Source organism: Stigmatopora argus, chromosome 3, assembly GCF_051989625.1.
Source record: "Stigmatopora argus isolate UIUO_Sarg chromosome 3, RoL_Sarg_1.0, whole genome shotgun sequence".
NCBI classification, from domain to species: Eukaryota; Metazoa; Chordata; class Actinopteri; order Syngnathiformes; family Syngnathidae; genus Stigmatopora; species Stigmatopora argus.
In genome coordinates, this window is record NC_135389.1 from 1,974,015 (window position 1) to 1,990,581 (window position 16,567).

General features: G+C 41.5%; 1 protein-coding gene across 11 annotated transcripts in view; it reads right to left on the reverse strand.

Moving 5' to 3' along the window:
• Positions 1-4,812: 4,812 nt before the first annotated feature.
• Positions 4,813-16,567, reverse strand: part of fanca (FA complementation group A) — a 166,485-nt gene continuing 154,730 nt past the window's right edge. For 6 of the 11 annotated variants that reach the window (XM_077595441.1, XM_077595442.1, XM_077595439.1 and 3 more), the window contains 3 exons: positions 12,862-13,003; positions 5,096-5,194; positions 4,813-5,017 (listed from right to left, as the gene is read on the reverse strand). In XM_077595441.1, the coding sequence (XP_077451567.1) occupies positions 4,919-5,017; positions 5,096-5,194; positions 12,862-13,003 (340 nt within the window). In that variant the 3' untranslated portion in view covers positions 4,813-4,918. Of the gene's footprint in view, positions 5,018-5,095; positions 10,603-12,861; positions 13,004-16,567 lie in introns of those variants that run through there. The other 5 variants (XM_077595440.1, XR_013299496.1, XR_013299498.1 and 2 more) reach the window with 5 other exon arrangements.

The following is a 16,567-nucleotide window of genomic DNA, read 5'->3' on the forward strand; positions in this document are numbered from 1 at the left end:
TAGGGAAACTATGCCTATCATAAACCAGTTATTTTATCTAAACCAGCCAGCTACAATCTACCTAATAATTTGTATAAATGCCATGAATTTTCTCAAGCCATTTCTGCATTGTTAATTTAATGTCTGATATCATTAACAACCAAATAACTCTTAATACTTAAGATCTAATTCACAAATCACCTCCTACGATGTTTACTTAATATAAGAGCTATTTTCTGTAGTTGATCAATTGTGATAACTTACATTAAAAACCTACAATAATTAAATTAGAGAAACCAACCTTCTACCAGGCATTTCCTAATTACAAATTTCAATGTTTAATAAAGGACCCACACATTTTCACCAATATGCCATAATATGGTAAATTTTCTCATCCTTTTTCTTTAACCAGCCAATCTCCTATGTTAAAGTATTTTGAACAAACCAACCATTCAAAAACAGTCTTAATAATCTTTTATCTTCCAAAAGCTAGTTTTCTTTAATTAAGAGCCCTTTGAAATCCACAAATTGGTCAAAAATGGCTATTTTGCTCTATTCCCAATTCCAAAGCTTTTACCAAATCAATCTTTACCCAACAGATTTTCTATCACCTCGAAAGACATTTTTGTTTAAAATCCGAAAAATAAATGCGAAGGTAATCACAGAACCCTGCATTTCTTGCAGACCATGTTTTGCTCTTATTATGAAATGTTTAACGGAAGTGCGCTCTTAGCCGTTAACTGTGACCTTTACACTCGCTGCAAAAGCAGCATTCCTCCCGCACACACACACATCTTATCTTTGTTTACAAATGCCTCCCCAGCAAGGTATCATGTTTGAAATGTCGCTTTTTTTGCTGTGCATAATGCATTTTAGAGAAAACTACCATTAATCCATAATAAGCTTAATTAATTCCTCTTCTGATATCCAACTATATCACAATATTTTGCCAAGACCCCATAATCAAAATATGCTGCTAGCATAACTATATCATAGCAAAAACCATTTTTGCCCTCAAGTTTGCTTCAGCACCCCCAAGGCCAATTATTGTAATGTCTTCACGGAAGGGGTCCAAAAATTTTAGTCGCTTGTGCGGTCCGTGCGCATATTGAATGATTGCATATAATCAAGCTTCTGTTCCTAACACCGTCCAATCGGTCGTCCCACGGCCCGCATGTTTCTCCGCGTTCCAATCGAATCAGCAGTCGCAGCAAACAGAGCGCTTCCCCCCGCAATCGGCGCATTATTTGGCAAAGTCCCCACTCAAATCATTTTGAGCAGGCATGCCGGCTAGTCATGCCGATTAGGCCTCGTTTTTAGAGACCCTATATTCCGGGCAATCCCGCGACACATGCCCCAATTTTCCGCAAACCCAGCACGCAGCACCCTCTGAAAACCCAATTTCTGTTCAACTTACTCATCTCCCTTCTTCCAATCTCTTGGCTAACATCCCTACGCTCTCGCCACCTATCTCGGTAACATTTTTCCCCATCAGCCGAGGAGGCCCCGCCAGCCGCCTCGCTCTTATCAACATGCTCATTCTGACTCTGCTCAAATTTCTTTGCCTTTCCATCGCACCTTATTTTGCCAACAAAAAACAATAGTTAGTATCTGTGGAACAAGCCGTTTCGCTTTTATCTCCATTCACATTTTATATATAGATTACCTCTATGCTTAGTGCGTATTTTATCCTGCAGGTTTATTATTTTATGCATATTAAGCAGGCCAGCAAACACATTTGTTTATCCATAAATTTAGGTGTTTAACCTTTGTAGCGATTTGATTCTCAACCAATTTCCAATCCTTATACGGCAGACGCTGTTTTGGATAGTCATCTTTAGCCGCCTTATTATCCGAGCTCCCCACTTTGAAGTGAGTTCGTGTGCAATCAGGTAGTAGCTTTTTCCCCTTTTCCGCCCTTCGTGTTTTTCCTTAGGTTATCTTCTTATTTTTTATTTTTCAGAACTACACACGCAACCCACGTATACCCTAGCCTGATATACCGTCGGCGTTATATTCGTGCTTACCGGCCCACAGCACAGGACACTGAACTGCCCCAAGTTTTATAGACTCATGCTCTGTCTCTTCACCTGTTAGGGACTAGTATTCACAGGGTTTTAATGTCGCCGTCCCCAGGACGCGAGTCTCATTTCTCAAAATGGACCTTCACATGCAATGCCCTTTTCGCGCATTTGGAGCCTTCGTCGTAACATGCAGACATTCATGCGGACTCACCAGAAATGTCCTCAGATGTCTCCCTTAGTAGGATTAGTCTTCAACCGTCGTGAATCCAGGCGCTCCGCCGAAAATCCAGCCCGCACAGGGTTTTAGACGCCGTGGCCACGGTCTTTTCCAGATGTCGCCCAGCGCCCGGATTCCTTCCGGTATGGTGACTCCCAAGCTCGTCCTGGTTTTTGTTCAAACCGATCCAGTGCCGACATTTTAACCAATCAGGTGTCTTCTAAAATAAGTAGCACCTGGCTGCAATCAACTGATTAACTGATTACACTTGCAAAAGGTATCCTCTTGTTGAGTTGGAATGAAAACCTGCACCCACTGCGGCCCTTTGAGGACCGGTTTGAGACCACAGCTCTAAAGAATCGAATCCTCTCCTGCCCATTTTATTGCATTAGAGTCAAAACAATTAAGGTCAGAAATCAAAACAATTGCATAAGAGTTAAAACAAGCAAGCATCCATTTTAAAACAATTGCGAGTCTTTTCGGAGGTCAATTCGGTATCGCCACCTGGTGCGGAAATCCAAGTCAAAACAATTAAGAATCCTTCCCAGATCTTCAGTGTGAGCTTGTGACCGTGTGAGAAGTCGAGGTTACAAAACAATCCTCCCGGATCCGTGTGAGAGGTCGAGGTTTAAAAACAATTTTGATAAGTCCAGACGGATAGAGACCTATTCCTTTGTTTATCACAGGTGCGAGCAGATGTACTGAAAATGACTTTTTTAATGTTACAAAGCTTCATTGCAAGCACATATATATAATGATTTTATTTCAAGAACATTTATAATAGTACCCAAAATAACTCCAACAGTCCACGTGAATGTTTGCATTTGTGACGGTTTCCGAATGTGGGGAAAGAGCATTCACATGAAGGTCCATTTGGGAAATGGATAAGATCGCGTCCAGAGGACAGCGAAGTCCACGTGAATGTTTGCATTTGTGATGGTTTCCGAATGTGGGGAAGAGCAATCATTTGAAGGTCAATTTGGGAAATGGATACGATTGCGTCCGGGGGACGGCGACAGTAAAACCCTGTAAATTCTAGTCCCTAACAGGTGAAGAGACAGAGAATTAGTCCATAAAACTGAAGGGCGTCGGTCTCCTGTACCTTAGCCGGTCGGTACTTAAACTCCGAGAGTATGCTTGTGTGTTGCGTGTGTAATGATAACCTAAGGAAAACAAACGAAGGTGGAAGGAAAAATAAAAATGACGGGGAAATTACTGCCCTGATTACACACCTGTTTCAAAATGGGGAGATCGAATAGCAAGGCGGCTAGTGAAGACGATCCGAAACAGCGTCTGCCGTGTAAAGATTGGAAATTTGTCGAAATTCAAAGCGCTTCAAAGGGTTAAACACCTAAACTTATGGATAAACAAATATGGGTTTGCTGGCCAGTTTAATATACATAAAATAGTAGACCTTCAGGATAAAATACGTACTAAGGGAAGGGGTGATCTATATAAAATGGAGAAGAATGGATATGATGATACCAATTATTGTTTTTTGATGGCCTAAAAAATGGTGCGATGAAAATGCAAAGAAAGTTGAGCGAAGTGGGAATGAGCATGTTGAGACGAGCGAGGCGGCTGGAAAAGCAGACCATGCTATTTTGTTCCACAGAAATGAGGGCGAAGAGACGGGTCCGGTGGGTAAAAAAGAAAAAAAAAAAAGAATACTGGGGCCTCCTCGACTGAAGGAGAACTTTTTTTTACCAAGATAGGTGGCGTAGGAATGTTACCCTAGAGAATGGGAGAAACGAAATGAGGTGAAACAGAAATCGAGTTTTCAAAAATGCTGCCTGCTGGGTTTGTGGAGAATTGGGGCATATATCGCGTGATTGCCCAAACAAGAAGACCTCTAAAAACGAGGCCCAATCGGCATGCCTGCTCAAAATGAATTGAACGAAGACTTTCAATATGAAGGTGTTGAGCTAAATTTTGCGGAAATACTGGCATATGATATGGTTAAACCTGAGATAACATTTTTCGTGAATGGAATTCGATTAGATTTTTGTGTGATACTGGAGCTTGTAAAACTGCAATTAAAATGGGAATCAAGAGGTTATTCTAGTAATGTTCTGTATACATTGCCTGTCAAAGGTTTTGAGACTCTCATTTAACTAAATGGTGAAACTTCTCAAAACCTATGACTGGAGGGTAAAGTATTTTCCGTACAAAAAGACCTGTATGTAAAATGTAGATTTCTTACTGTTGTAGTGATTTAACCTGGAAAGAAAATCAAGTGATTTATCTTTAATAATTGGCGGCCCAGCGGCTGAGTGCTTAGCGCGTTGGCCTCACAGCTCTAGGGTCCTGGGTTTAAATCCAGGTCGGTCCACCTGTGTGGAGTTTGCTTGTTCTCCTGCGGGTACTCTGGTTTCCTCCCACATTCCAAAAAAGCATGCATGGTAGGCTGATTGTACACTCTAAATTGCCCCTAGGTATGGATGTGAGTGTGCATGGTTGCCCATCACCTTGTGCCCTGCCATCGGCTGGCTACCGATTCAGGGTGCCCCCCCCCTTTGGCCCGGAGTCAGCTGAGATAGGCTCCAGCACCCCCTGCGACCGTAATGAGGATAAAGCAGTTCAGAAAATGAATTAATGAATAGATGATTTTTTTAATAATGTATCCAAGAACACGGTAGAACAAAGTGTGGAACATACTTCAGCTATACAAATACAACTTAATGCCGATGTTGCCTTGTCAGATTAAAGGCAACTCTGAAATTTTCCTGTGAGGATTAAATTGTGTAGAAAGAGCTTCTGCAACCTCTGGGTCAAATTCCACACACAGAGTCTTGAGCTGCAGTGGAAAACAGACCAGAGAGATTAGAACATAAGGACGAAATGAAAGGAAACTCATAAGGTTTTGTGTGTTTACCTGTGTGATAGTGCTGGAGAAAAGAGTGGAAGGAGACGTCTGAGAAATGGCTTTAAGAAGGAAGGTTTTGGAACTGCACAAAATCTGGCAAAAGTCAATCTGACATAAATTCCACAACATTATTAGAGGCTATAAAGTCACCAAATTCTTTTCTTCTACATATAGGAAATGTGTTTAAAAATAAGTGCTGAAAACATGCTGACAAAAGGTGAGTGCCGAATCTCTGAGTTAAAGGCAGAAACTTTTTAGGTCTGGTTTAGGGCGGGTTTAACGGATCACGTATTGTCGTCATAACTTAGGGTCGTTACTGCTTTCCGCCCCGCTCATACCATTATCAGAGCTGCCAACCTCCGTCGACCCCATTTCAGGAGTACCCTTGTCCCATTTTCGGAGTATTTCCGGAGTGAATGCGATTCGCGAAAAGCGATATAAAATGTAAAAAAAATATATAACTGTGGGACAATTGAAATAAAACTTATTATCATGTTATTACATTAATTGAAATATTGTGTTTTGCAAACTATTGAAAAAGTAAAGCATAATGAAAATAAGTTTATCTTTGTGTTTGGGTCCTTCTACGTGTGTTTTACAGTCAGTAATTCCCATGTGTCATGCTGCAATCGCACATGCATGTTGTGCAATGTGCAAATGTCGGTCTTTTTGGAGACGGCGTCAACATGAGATATTTTGTCGAATCAGAAGCAATAAAGTTCTGCGAGTGTCTGGATTTCTTCTCATCAAAATTTTATCAGCAGGAATCACATAAACCTCTAAAATTATTCCAAAATCAAATTTTTCACACTGACCTAATGTCACCAAAAGTTGATGTCTGCGGACCCTGAACAACTTCCGGCTCAAGTGATGCAAAAATAAATAATGTAATGTATTTAATTGCATTTTATGACTTTTCTCCAAATATTACTTAAATCGAATATTACGCAAAAAAAATGTTGTGCTCACACAGACTTTACGTCGCCAAAAGTTGATGCCTTAGAAACCAAACAACTTCCGGTTCATGTTAGAGAAAAATAAGCAACAAAATGACTATTTCACAATTTGAATCTTGCAATAGTATAATCTATAATTTAACGTTCATCATATTTTGATTTAAACCTTGTAATATTTCAATTTTAATATTCTTTTTAATTTTTCTCTCTGGATATTACATTGTATAACTTCTTGCAATTTCCCGTGGCACACCTGACCATTGCTGACGGCACACCAGTGTGCCGTGGCACACTATTTGGGGAACACTGGCATATTTAGCCTCGCTGAAGTCACACAAGACAAATCATTCGTCAGAAGATGGCGGAAGCCGTAGCGATGGTGTGAATTTTGAGGCATTTAAATTGAAAATTTGGTACTGAAATGGTTGCTTAAAAAAATATTAAGTGACATTTTTGGGGGATTTCCGGAGTTTAGGGAGGTTGTCCGGATTCCCGGAGTTTGCGTTGTATTTCCGGATAAACTCCGGAAATTCCGGATTAGTTGGCATCCCTGCATTATAAACCGAGTGACACCAGTGGCTATTCTTGGTAAAGAGGTAGAGTAGCACCGTCACTATCTATTAGTGGTTAATCAGTTGATTATCAGTTTTGCCTAGGATTTATACCACTATGCCATTGAAATGCACATTCCTTGGTTGCCACAAGGCATGGAGCAACATGGTGACACTACTCCAACCCAAAAATGAAACGTTAAAAGAAGAATTGGGTCGACATTCACCAGAGCCACACACATTGAAAGCTGCTAATTAATAGGCAGTCAAGAACCTGGATTCAACATCTTAAGAAGACGTTTGTTAACTATAACAAAAAATGGCTTCAAGCGTTCTTTTATACTGGTTGAAGGAGCAGTACCTTTTCTTCCTTGACGACGACAGTAATGACGATCTTTTCACCCAAAGAATTACCGTATTTACTCGCATATAAGCCACCCGTGCGTATAAGCCGCACCCTGAAAGTTGCCTTGAAATTTTTTAATTTTATAATTTCTCGCGTATAAGCCACCCCCCTGATTCTTGCCCGACAACGCGCTCGTAACATAATTTAAACAAATTTAAATGAACTTGGATTACGATGCAGACACACTCAAAAATAAGTTTAATCTAACCTTACACTAAACTTAATTCTAATTTTGTTAGAAATTTTGATACCTTTCTTCTCCTGGGTTTGCTCTATTTGCCCCGCCTCCACCCTGACTTTCAGATGCAACCTATCGAGGGTTGTTCATCATCACACGTGGTATTTGTGAGATACTGTATGAATCAAAAGCATAATATTAGGGTCAATATTAGTTAAGTAATAAGTTAATATGCCTGTCTTTGTGAATGCAAAATATCAAATTATTCAATTTGAAAAAAGAAATAAGTCTATCTTGATGAGAACCCGATGCTTTTTAATGACATAAATTACAATTTTTTTAACAGAAGTTTAAGATATGGCGGCCAAATTGCTTCTAATGTCGAAATATCTCGATTTTCGTTGGTTCATATTACTGCAATAGTTGTCACTAGAACAATAAAAAGAAAAAAAATCAAAGCAAAATTTTGTTTTATTTCATAATCACAAATGTACAATTGTTTCCTTTCTGTGTTCCGAAAGGGTTTTGTTTGCACGTAAACAAATTCAAAAAGGAAGTAACGTAAGCACAACCAGGAAATATGCCCATAGAGCTATACGTAGTGTTCACCAAGTCTCTGGGTGCAATAATAGCATAGACATTACGCAGGTATCAAGGTTTATATTTTGACGATTGACCGCAAGACCTTCGATCAGCCTTAACTATTGTGGTGTGCTGACATGGTAAATCCTATGGTCAGAGCACATACCTACGGTAACATGGCGGCGCCCCGAGCGAGCAATAGCAGACACAAGTGTACTCACGTCTGGCCAGTCTGAGCAGGTTTAACTACAGTAAGATGGCTGTGCCCCGAGTGAGCAGTAAAGGGAACGTTTTATGCAAGTTACGTACTTTTTTTTTCTTGAATTTTATTCAGAGACGTCAAAATAAATTTTCTTTACCGTTTTATCTGTTTATCTTTTCTCTATTTTGAAATAAATGAAAGTATCGGCCGAACTCGTGGCGTCACGCGCCGACGCAAGGGTGCCATCTTGAAGTGACGTCATCGTGTTGCGGCGCCAATTTGCAGTTTTTTTGGCATGTCGTGTTTATATGCGCATATAAGCCGTACACTCGACTCAGTCATCATTTTTTGTCCGACAAAAGCGGCTTATATGCGAGTAAATATATGCGAGTAAATACGGTAGTTAAATTCAGCAAAGAAATAAAAAAACACAAACAATTGTTAACCTCGAACAATTGCTCCCCTTATTAATGATTGCAATTCCCTTTATTATGTGATAATAAACTATGCAAATGCAACGCGGCACATATTTACTTACATAGGACGCACTTAAAAGTATTTTTTTTCCCCCAAAGTCGATGTAGTGCCCAATTAGTCGGTGCGCCTTTTTTGCTCTCTGCCGCACTATATTTATCTGGTGAAAAGGCGGAGCTGTGAAAGGGCAATGCGCGTGCGCATATCATGTTTAAGGCATGATAATATTTGGATAACTTTATTCATCCCGTATTCGGGAAATTTCGTTGTCACACTAGCAAGAGGGTGAGGATGCAGAAATAGGAAAGGCATTTTAGACATAAATAGATAGGTAATAAGTAAGTTGATAAATAAATACATGAATAATTATATAAATAAATAAGCGTGTTGCTGAAGTATATATTTATACATATAGACATACACCTATACATATACACATAAGCACATATATACATACATACATAGACATAGATGTACATGCATGCATACGGTAGGTCTTAGCCATTTTTTTGTTAAAGAGCCTGACAGCTGATGGGAGGAAGGATCTGCGGAAGCGCTCCTTCCTACAATGAGGGTGCCGCAGTCTATTGCTAAAAGAGCTTCGGAGGGACTCCACAGACTCATGCAGGGGGTGGGAGGTGCTGTCCATGATGGACATCATCCTGGTCAGCATCCTCCGCTCTCCCACTTCCTCCACAGAGTCTAAAGGACAGCCCAGAACAGAGCTGGCCCTTCTGACCAGCTTATTCAGCCTGTTCCTGTCCCTCTCCGTGCTCCCGCATCCCCAACAGACCACTGCATAAAACACTGTAGATGCCACCACAGTGTCGTAAAAAGTCCTCAGCAGTGTCCTGCACACTCCAAAGGACCGTAGACTCCTCAGTAGGTGGAGGCGGCTCTGGCCCCTTTTATACAGGGCATCTATGTTTGTGGACCAGTCTAGTTTGTTGTTGAGGTGAACACCCAGGTACTTAAAATTCTCCACGATTTTAATATCTGTACCCTGGATGTTCACCTGAGTGGTCTGTTGAGGATTCCTCCTAAAATTGATGACCATTTCCTTTGTCTTTCTGGTGATGATGTAGAGGTGGTTTTGCCTACACCAGTCAACAAAGGCTGTGATGACTCCCCTGTACTCCAGGTCGTTCCCGTCCGTCACTCGTCCAACAATAGCGATGTCGTCAGAGAGCTTCTGGAGGTGGCAGGTGTCTGTATTATGTTTGAAGTCTGATGTGTAGAGGGAGAAGAGGAGTGGGGAGAGCACTGTGCCTTGTGGGGCCCCCGTGCTGCAAGCTACCACATCAGACGTACAGTCCTGGAGTCTCACATATTGTGGTCTGTCAGTGAGGAAGTCGATGATCCAAGCGGCTAGGTGGTTCCTTACTCCAGCCTCTTCCAGTTTCCCTCTCAGTAGGACCAGCTGAATGGTGTTGAACGCACTGGAGAGGTAAAAAAAATCATTCTCAGCGTGCTTCCCGTGTTCTCCAGGTGTGAAAGAGACCTGTGCATTAGGTAGGTGGTAGCATCTTCCACACCAATGCCTGGACGATAGACGAACTGCAGAGGGTCCAGCTCTGCATTCATCAGTCGGCTAAGGTGATTGAGGATGATTCTCTCCAATGTCTTGATCAGGTGGGAGGTTAACGCTACCGGCCTGAAGTGGTTTGGCTCCCTGGGGTACGCAGTCTTTGGAACTGGGACCACACAGGAAGTTTTCCACAAGGTGGGGACCTTCTGCAGACTGAGGCTGAGGTTGAAAATATGCAGAATCACTTTGCCAAGCTGATCCACACACTCTCTCCGTAGTCTGGAGCTGAGGCTGTCTGGACCGGTAGCCTTCCTTGCCTCGATCTTCTTTAGCTGTTTTGTCACCTGATCGACAGTAATGGAGAGACCGGTGGAAGAGGGGGGGGAAGAGGAGGAGGAGAACGAGGGGGAGAGTTGCTTCTGGTCTGGGGGGTCAGGGGAGTGGGGCAGGACTGAATCTGTTAAAGAACTGATTCAGTTCATTGGCCTACTCCCTGTCTCTCTCACTGTTGCCCCCATGGCCCAAAATGGTCCTCAAGCTTCTCCAGACCTCTTTGGTGTTGCCTCTCTGGAGTTGGTTCTCTAGCTTCCTCCTGTAGATGGTCTTTCCCTTCCTTATCGACGATGACGTTTTCATCTTCTACCAGTGACCGAGACGATCCGGATTAGTGGAAATGGGTAAAACAAGTTCGGTTTTACAAAACATGTACTTAAAATACATCCTGTACTAAAGTTGTTATACGGCATACACAATTTGAAATGATCAAAAATGTAGAGGTTGACAGGTATGCACACACAACAAATGGGTTTTATGGATATAACCAACACATGTCGACACTGCATGAAACAACTGATGAGAATGTACGTGTCGATGAAAAGGAAGTGAGCACGCTACTTAACGTAATAAAAAACTAAGAACTAAATAATTTAACATTTTGACAACATGCAAAAAGTATTAATAACATGACGTTTCGCGTCGAAATTAATCAGCATGGTAAGTTAAAATTGCGAGCCAAAAACGAAAACATTTTTTTTCCATGGAAATCTTTAAAAAAAAGCTTGATTTTTTTTTTTGGATTGTGTAGTTTTCATACAAAATGTCTATTTAGTAGTTTGGAGAAGACTGGCTTTCAGGATTTTATTTCATATTATTATACATTTGCTTGCAACGAAGAATACACTTGGCCTTGTTATTAAATTTGCTCATCATTATTAGGATCATACTTGCTTGCAACGAAGTATAAGCTTTGCTTCTTAAAATCTTGGTTAAACTAAACAAAGAGAAGCCAAAAGGCCTTGGACTGCGTGGAGTGGACAAAACAAAGAGGAGCCAGAACGCCTTGCAGTGCTGGGAATCTGGTCTGGTAACTGCACCTCCATCCACCACAGACGCTCCACAAGGCTTCCTGATGCTTCAGTCCTCGTCTGTTTTTACTACACACGTATCAACGCATAAGCACACTCAGACTTCTCACTTATGTTTTCACCCATCCCCTTAAAGTTGAGACGTCCATGTAATCAGGGCCCTCAAATTTAATAAAACAACAGAAAATATGTGTAAGTCAGAACGGAGTTGGGAAGCTGTTTCAACGGTTGTTCTCCTTGCAAGTGAAAATTCCAGAAGGCTGTCTTTTCATCTTTTTTTGTGCGTGAATTTGGGAATTTCTAATGGCCAACCTGACACTGGAGTACTAAACAATGGCTGATTCGTAGAATTTGGCAGCTCTGCTGATGTAGCCATCGATTTCATTAGGTTTATACAGTACACTCAGAATACGAATTTGAAAAATTAATCAATATTCATCAAGAGTCGTAACTCTACTGACGAAATTAATTGGTTCCAGAACTTTTCTCTAAACTTGAAAATTTCGTAAGCAGAGGTATAAATGTAAATTCTCAAATCGTTCCATGGTCTTCACACGACTACCAACAAAACCCTTTAAAATTGGTCAGAGTATCCCAATTTTGTATGAAAGATGTGAGGAAACACAACAATGAGAAAATAGTATAAAGAAATAATTTATTAATGTCTTAAAATAAAGGAAGCATATGAAAATGTGCCCTGCACCACTGAAATAGTTCCCTCGCGGCCGTTATTATAGGAGACGTAATGTGAGTGTTTGTCCGCCAGATGGCGGCAAGAGCCCGTTCTACCAGGCCCGAAAGCTTTGTACTACATTTTAGACTTTTACCTTTGCCTTGTGTGAAAATATGTGCCGCAATGCATTTGTCCGGTTTTAATCGCTTAATAAGGGAAATTGCAATAATTTGCATTAAAAAAAAATTGTAGCCTGAAAATTTCACACCTAGAGGCATTCGTAAGTAGAGGTATGACTGTAATATGAAACGCATGATGATGATTAGACTTACCTCCAGATAAATTGACAATATTGTCCGATGTGTGTGGATTATTGATTGTGCTATGTCACAATGGACTGTGTATTGATCATATAAAAGTATTGGTCATGTAAACAAGATAAAATACCATTCTTTTACAGACTGAGAGCAATGTTGGCGATTATCATCTGCACCAGTGTCTTTTGGTGCAGAATTTAATTCTGGCTCACACGGTTCAAATATACTGTTGGATTGTGGGAAACATGAGAAACGAAACAGCATTCAATATTGTGGTGGAGCTACATTAGATTGAGGTTGGTTTGAGCACAAAAGAGGGGATGCCTACAGCTCCTAAAAACTGACAGGCAAGCTGTAATTTCTCCCTTTTTAAGCCTTATTACCTATACTAATCATTTAAAAAAACATTTAAATTTGTCCAGGTTGTTAAAACAGTCTTCGCACAATGCATCAATTTATTCATTTTAACTTGGACTTCATGGCGCCTTTAAGTGTGAATTCCATTTGAATAGAACAGGGTTGATATGGCTGGAGGGTTGCTCACCTGACTTTCAAGGGTTCCAGTCATTGAGGGCCCATCCAAGAAGTGTTGCAACAGACTGATGTAGCAAGAGACAGCAGTGCTTAGAAAGCCTGGACAACGCACAGCTTTTTGTTGTATCTCCAAGTTTTGCTGAAGCAACAGGCTTCACACACACACACGCACACATAAACATACAATATTAACAACAAAGTTACCTTCGATATGCATCAAGCGGAAATTAATATTATGGATTTGTTTTGAAGTCATCATTTAAACCACGAATATCAAATTCATTTTTTTTGTCACCGGCCACATTGGAGATAAGGTTTCATTCAAAGGGCTGTTATGTCAGCCAATTTGGCAGTCAAAATGAATCGACTAATGAATTGACAGCTTTTCTGAGAGTTGATAGATCATTTAAAAAGGCATTAAGACTAGTCCAAATCCACTTTTCTTTCTTAATAGGAAATATTCTCTTGTATTTTTTATTTTTACAAAAAAGGGGGAGCACATTCGATATTTCTATTAATTCATTCATTTTCTGAACCGCTTTATCCTCACTGGGGTCATGGGGGTGCTGGAGCCTATCCCAGCTGACTTCAGGCCAGAGGCGGGGACACACTGAATCGGTGGCCACCCAATCGCAGGGCACGAGGAGACGGCCAACCATTCACTCTCACACTGACAATTTAGAGTGTCCAATCAGCCTACCATGCACGTCTTTGGAATGTGGGAGGAAACCAGAGATAGATATTTGTATTCATCTTTTCTATTTCAAAAGGGAAAAGAACTGTTAATCTTTTTTCTTACTTATTGGAAAACAACCCTAAATATTCAGTTTTTTAGATTAAAATAAAATGTTTATTCGAACTTTATGAAAAACTATCATTTTATCATTTCATCAGAATGTGAATATATTTTAAAACTGGGGTGCTACTCCAAGCTTTTCAAAGTGTGTTTTCCCAGTAAAAAAAAACATAAATAGTAGTATAAAAGTATAAAAAGTCACATCCCGGCTAGGTGAATTCTAAAATATTGCACAGAATTCTAAAATATTGCACAGATTTCAAAGATATTGCACATTGTTATTGCACACCCCGAAGTTATTGCACAGAAGGGATTGTGTGTCGTGCTAACTCGAGTTCAGAGTCCTGATGGCTGTGGGAAAAAAACTGTCCTTAAGTCTATTTGTCCGTGCTTTGCAAGACCTGTAACGTCTGCCAGAGGGCAGCAGCTGGAACAGGTTGTGACCAGGGTGGTATTGGTCCCTGACAATGTTCCTTGCTCTGCTGAGGTAGCGAGGGCTGGCAATGTCATTCAGTGAGGGCAGAGAGCAGCCGATGATCTTCTGGGCAGTGTTGATCACCGTCTGCATGGCCTTTCTGTCTGCTGCCATGCTTCCAGCGTACCACACTGTAATGCAGTATGCCAGGATGATCTCCACGGTGGCTCTATAGAAGGTTACCAGAAGCTTAGTGTCCAAGTTGTTCCTCCTGAGTACCCTCAGGAAATGGAGTCGATTCTGGGCCTTCTTCACCACTGCCGTGGCGTTGGTAGACCAGGAGAGCTTGTCCGTGACGTGGACCCCCAGGAATTTGAAGGACTGGACCCTGTCTACGCATACTCTATTTATGAGGAGTGGGGCCAGATCTGTGTTTCGTTTGCGAAAGTCCAGGATTATTTCTTTAGTTTTCGTGGTGTTTAGTGTGAGATTGTTCACCAAACACCACGAAGACAGTTTGTTGACCTCATCTCTGTAGGCAAAGTCCTCAGTGGACCTGTTTGCTTTACAAGCAAACTGGTGAGGGTCAACTGAGGGAGGGATTTTATCCCTGATGTGGCGGGGGACCAACTTTTCAAAGCACTTCATGATCACAGGCGTAAGTGCGACAGGCCTGTAATCATTCAATGGTTGGCTTTTTAGGGACAGAGATAATGGTGGCAGATTTCAGGCAGAAGGGGATGATCGATTGTTGCAGGGAACAATTGAAAGTCTTTGTGAAAACCCCAGTCAGCTGATCAGTACAGGCTTTGAGCACCTTCCCAGGTACTCCGTCAGGGTCAGCAGCCTTCCTGGTGTTCACAGTCCGCAGTACCTGTCACACTTCATGTTCCTGAAGCTTCAGTGTACTGCTGCAAGGTGGTGGATGTGTTGAGACTTAATCCGATTTGTCAGTCTCAAACCGGGCAAAGAAACGGTTCAGTTCCTCTGCTAGTGAGGCATCTGTGTTAACAGACACCTTATTATTATCTTTGTAATTGGTAATGTGTCGTATTCCCTGCCACATCTTCTTTGGGTTATTTTCTGTGAAGTGCTCCTCAATTTTCCTTGTATATGCTGCCTTGGCCTTTTTTAATGTCTCTCTTCAGGCCTGCTCTGACAGCGCTGTATTGTAACTTGTCCCCTGACCTGAAGGCGGTATTACGGCATTTAATGAGTGCCTGTCTCTCACTGGTCATCCAGGGTTTTTGGTTAGGAAAAACCCAGATACGTTTATTAACAGTGACAGTGTTCGTACGGTTTTTGATATAGGAAAGTACAGAGTCCGTGTAGTCCTGGAGGTTGTGGTGTTCAAGAAGTTCCCAAATGGTGCGGGAAAAACAGTCCTGGAGCTGAGACAGGGCGTCCTCAGGCCATGTTTTTATTATCATTATTTGTGGCCTTGTTAGCCTCCGGAGTGGGGTGTATGAGGGGGTGCGGGACAGGCAGAGATGGTCGGATCAAGCAAGGTGAGGGAGGGGTACGGCTCTATAAGCATGTTTGATGTTAAAATAAACATGGTCTAGAGTTTTATCTCCTCTGGTGTGACACTTCACGTACTGTATAAACTTAGGCAGAACAGTCTTTAAACATGCTTTGTTGAAGTCACCGGCGACAATAAGGACTCCATCGGGGTGGTCAAGCTGCTGTTTGTTTACAGTCGATAGCAGGAGGCTAAGTGCCGTGCTAACGTTAGCATCCGGTGGGATATAAACACCCATTACAATGACTACCATTAGGTCCCTAGGTAGATAGATGGGCCTGCACAGAACTGCCAAGAGCTTTTAAATCAGGAGAACAGTGAGTGTTAATGATCCTACTGTTGCAGCACCAGTCGTGTATGTACACATACGCCTCCGTCGTATGCTGGGTGGGTTGACTATCCACGGAGATCCCGGTGGTCTCGACATGTCCCCAGGTATATTGTAGGTTTGTTGGTAATCTGTTGTGATGGATATATCGGATCTCCTACCGAGAGTAATTAAATCCTGGTGACTGTAGAAAACGTTTGCCTCGCAGATGTTTGTAAATAACAATAAGACTGAGAAAACAAAGCACCAAACTGTAGAGCAAAGAGCCGCTGCAACTGTGCGCGCTGCCATCTTGAACACAATAATACTGTATTCCTTCTTGAACTTTTGCAGGCTGCAGTTCGTTGTATTTTTTTTTCGATGCCAAAATATCAGTATCACAGTTCTCTCGTCTTCGCTTGGAAGCCATGGCTACGGTACGTCTATGCTGCTTCAAAAATCTATCGAAACTACATCCACGTGCCCTTAACGGATGTGACGTGGATGTAGTTTTGATTTGTGCCATCCTCAATCGGCAAATTTTAACTGAAAAAGTTATTAAAAGCAAACATAACGTTTCAAAACACCGATCGTGTCAGACATTGCTTGATTTTTTTGTATTTTCGTAGTTTTCATAGAAAATGCGGATTTCGTAATTAGCTATAAACTGGCGCAG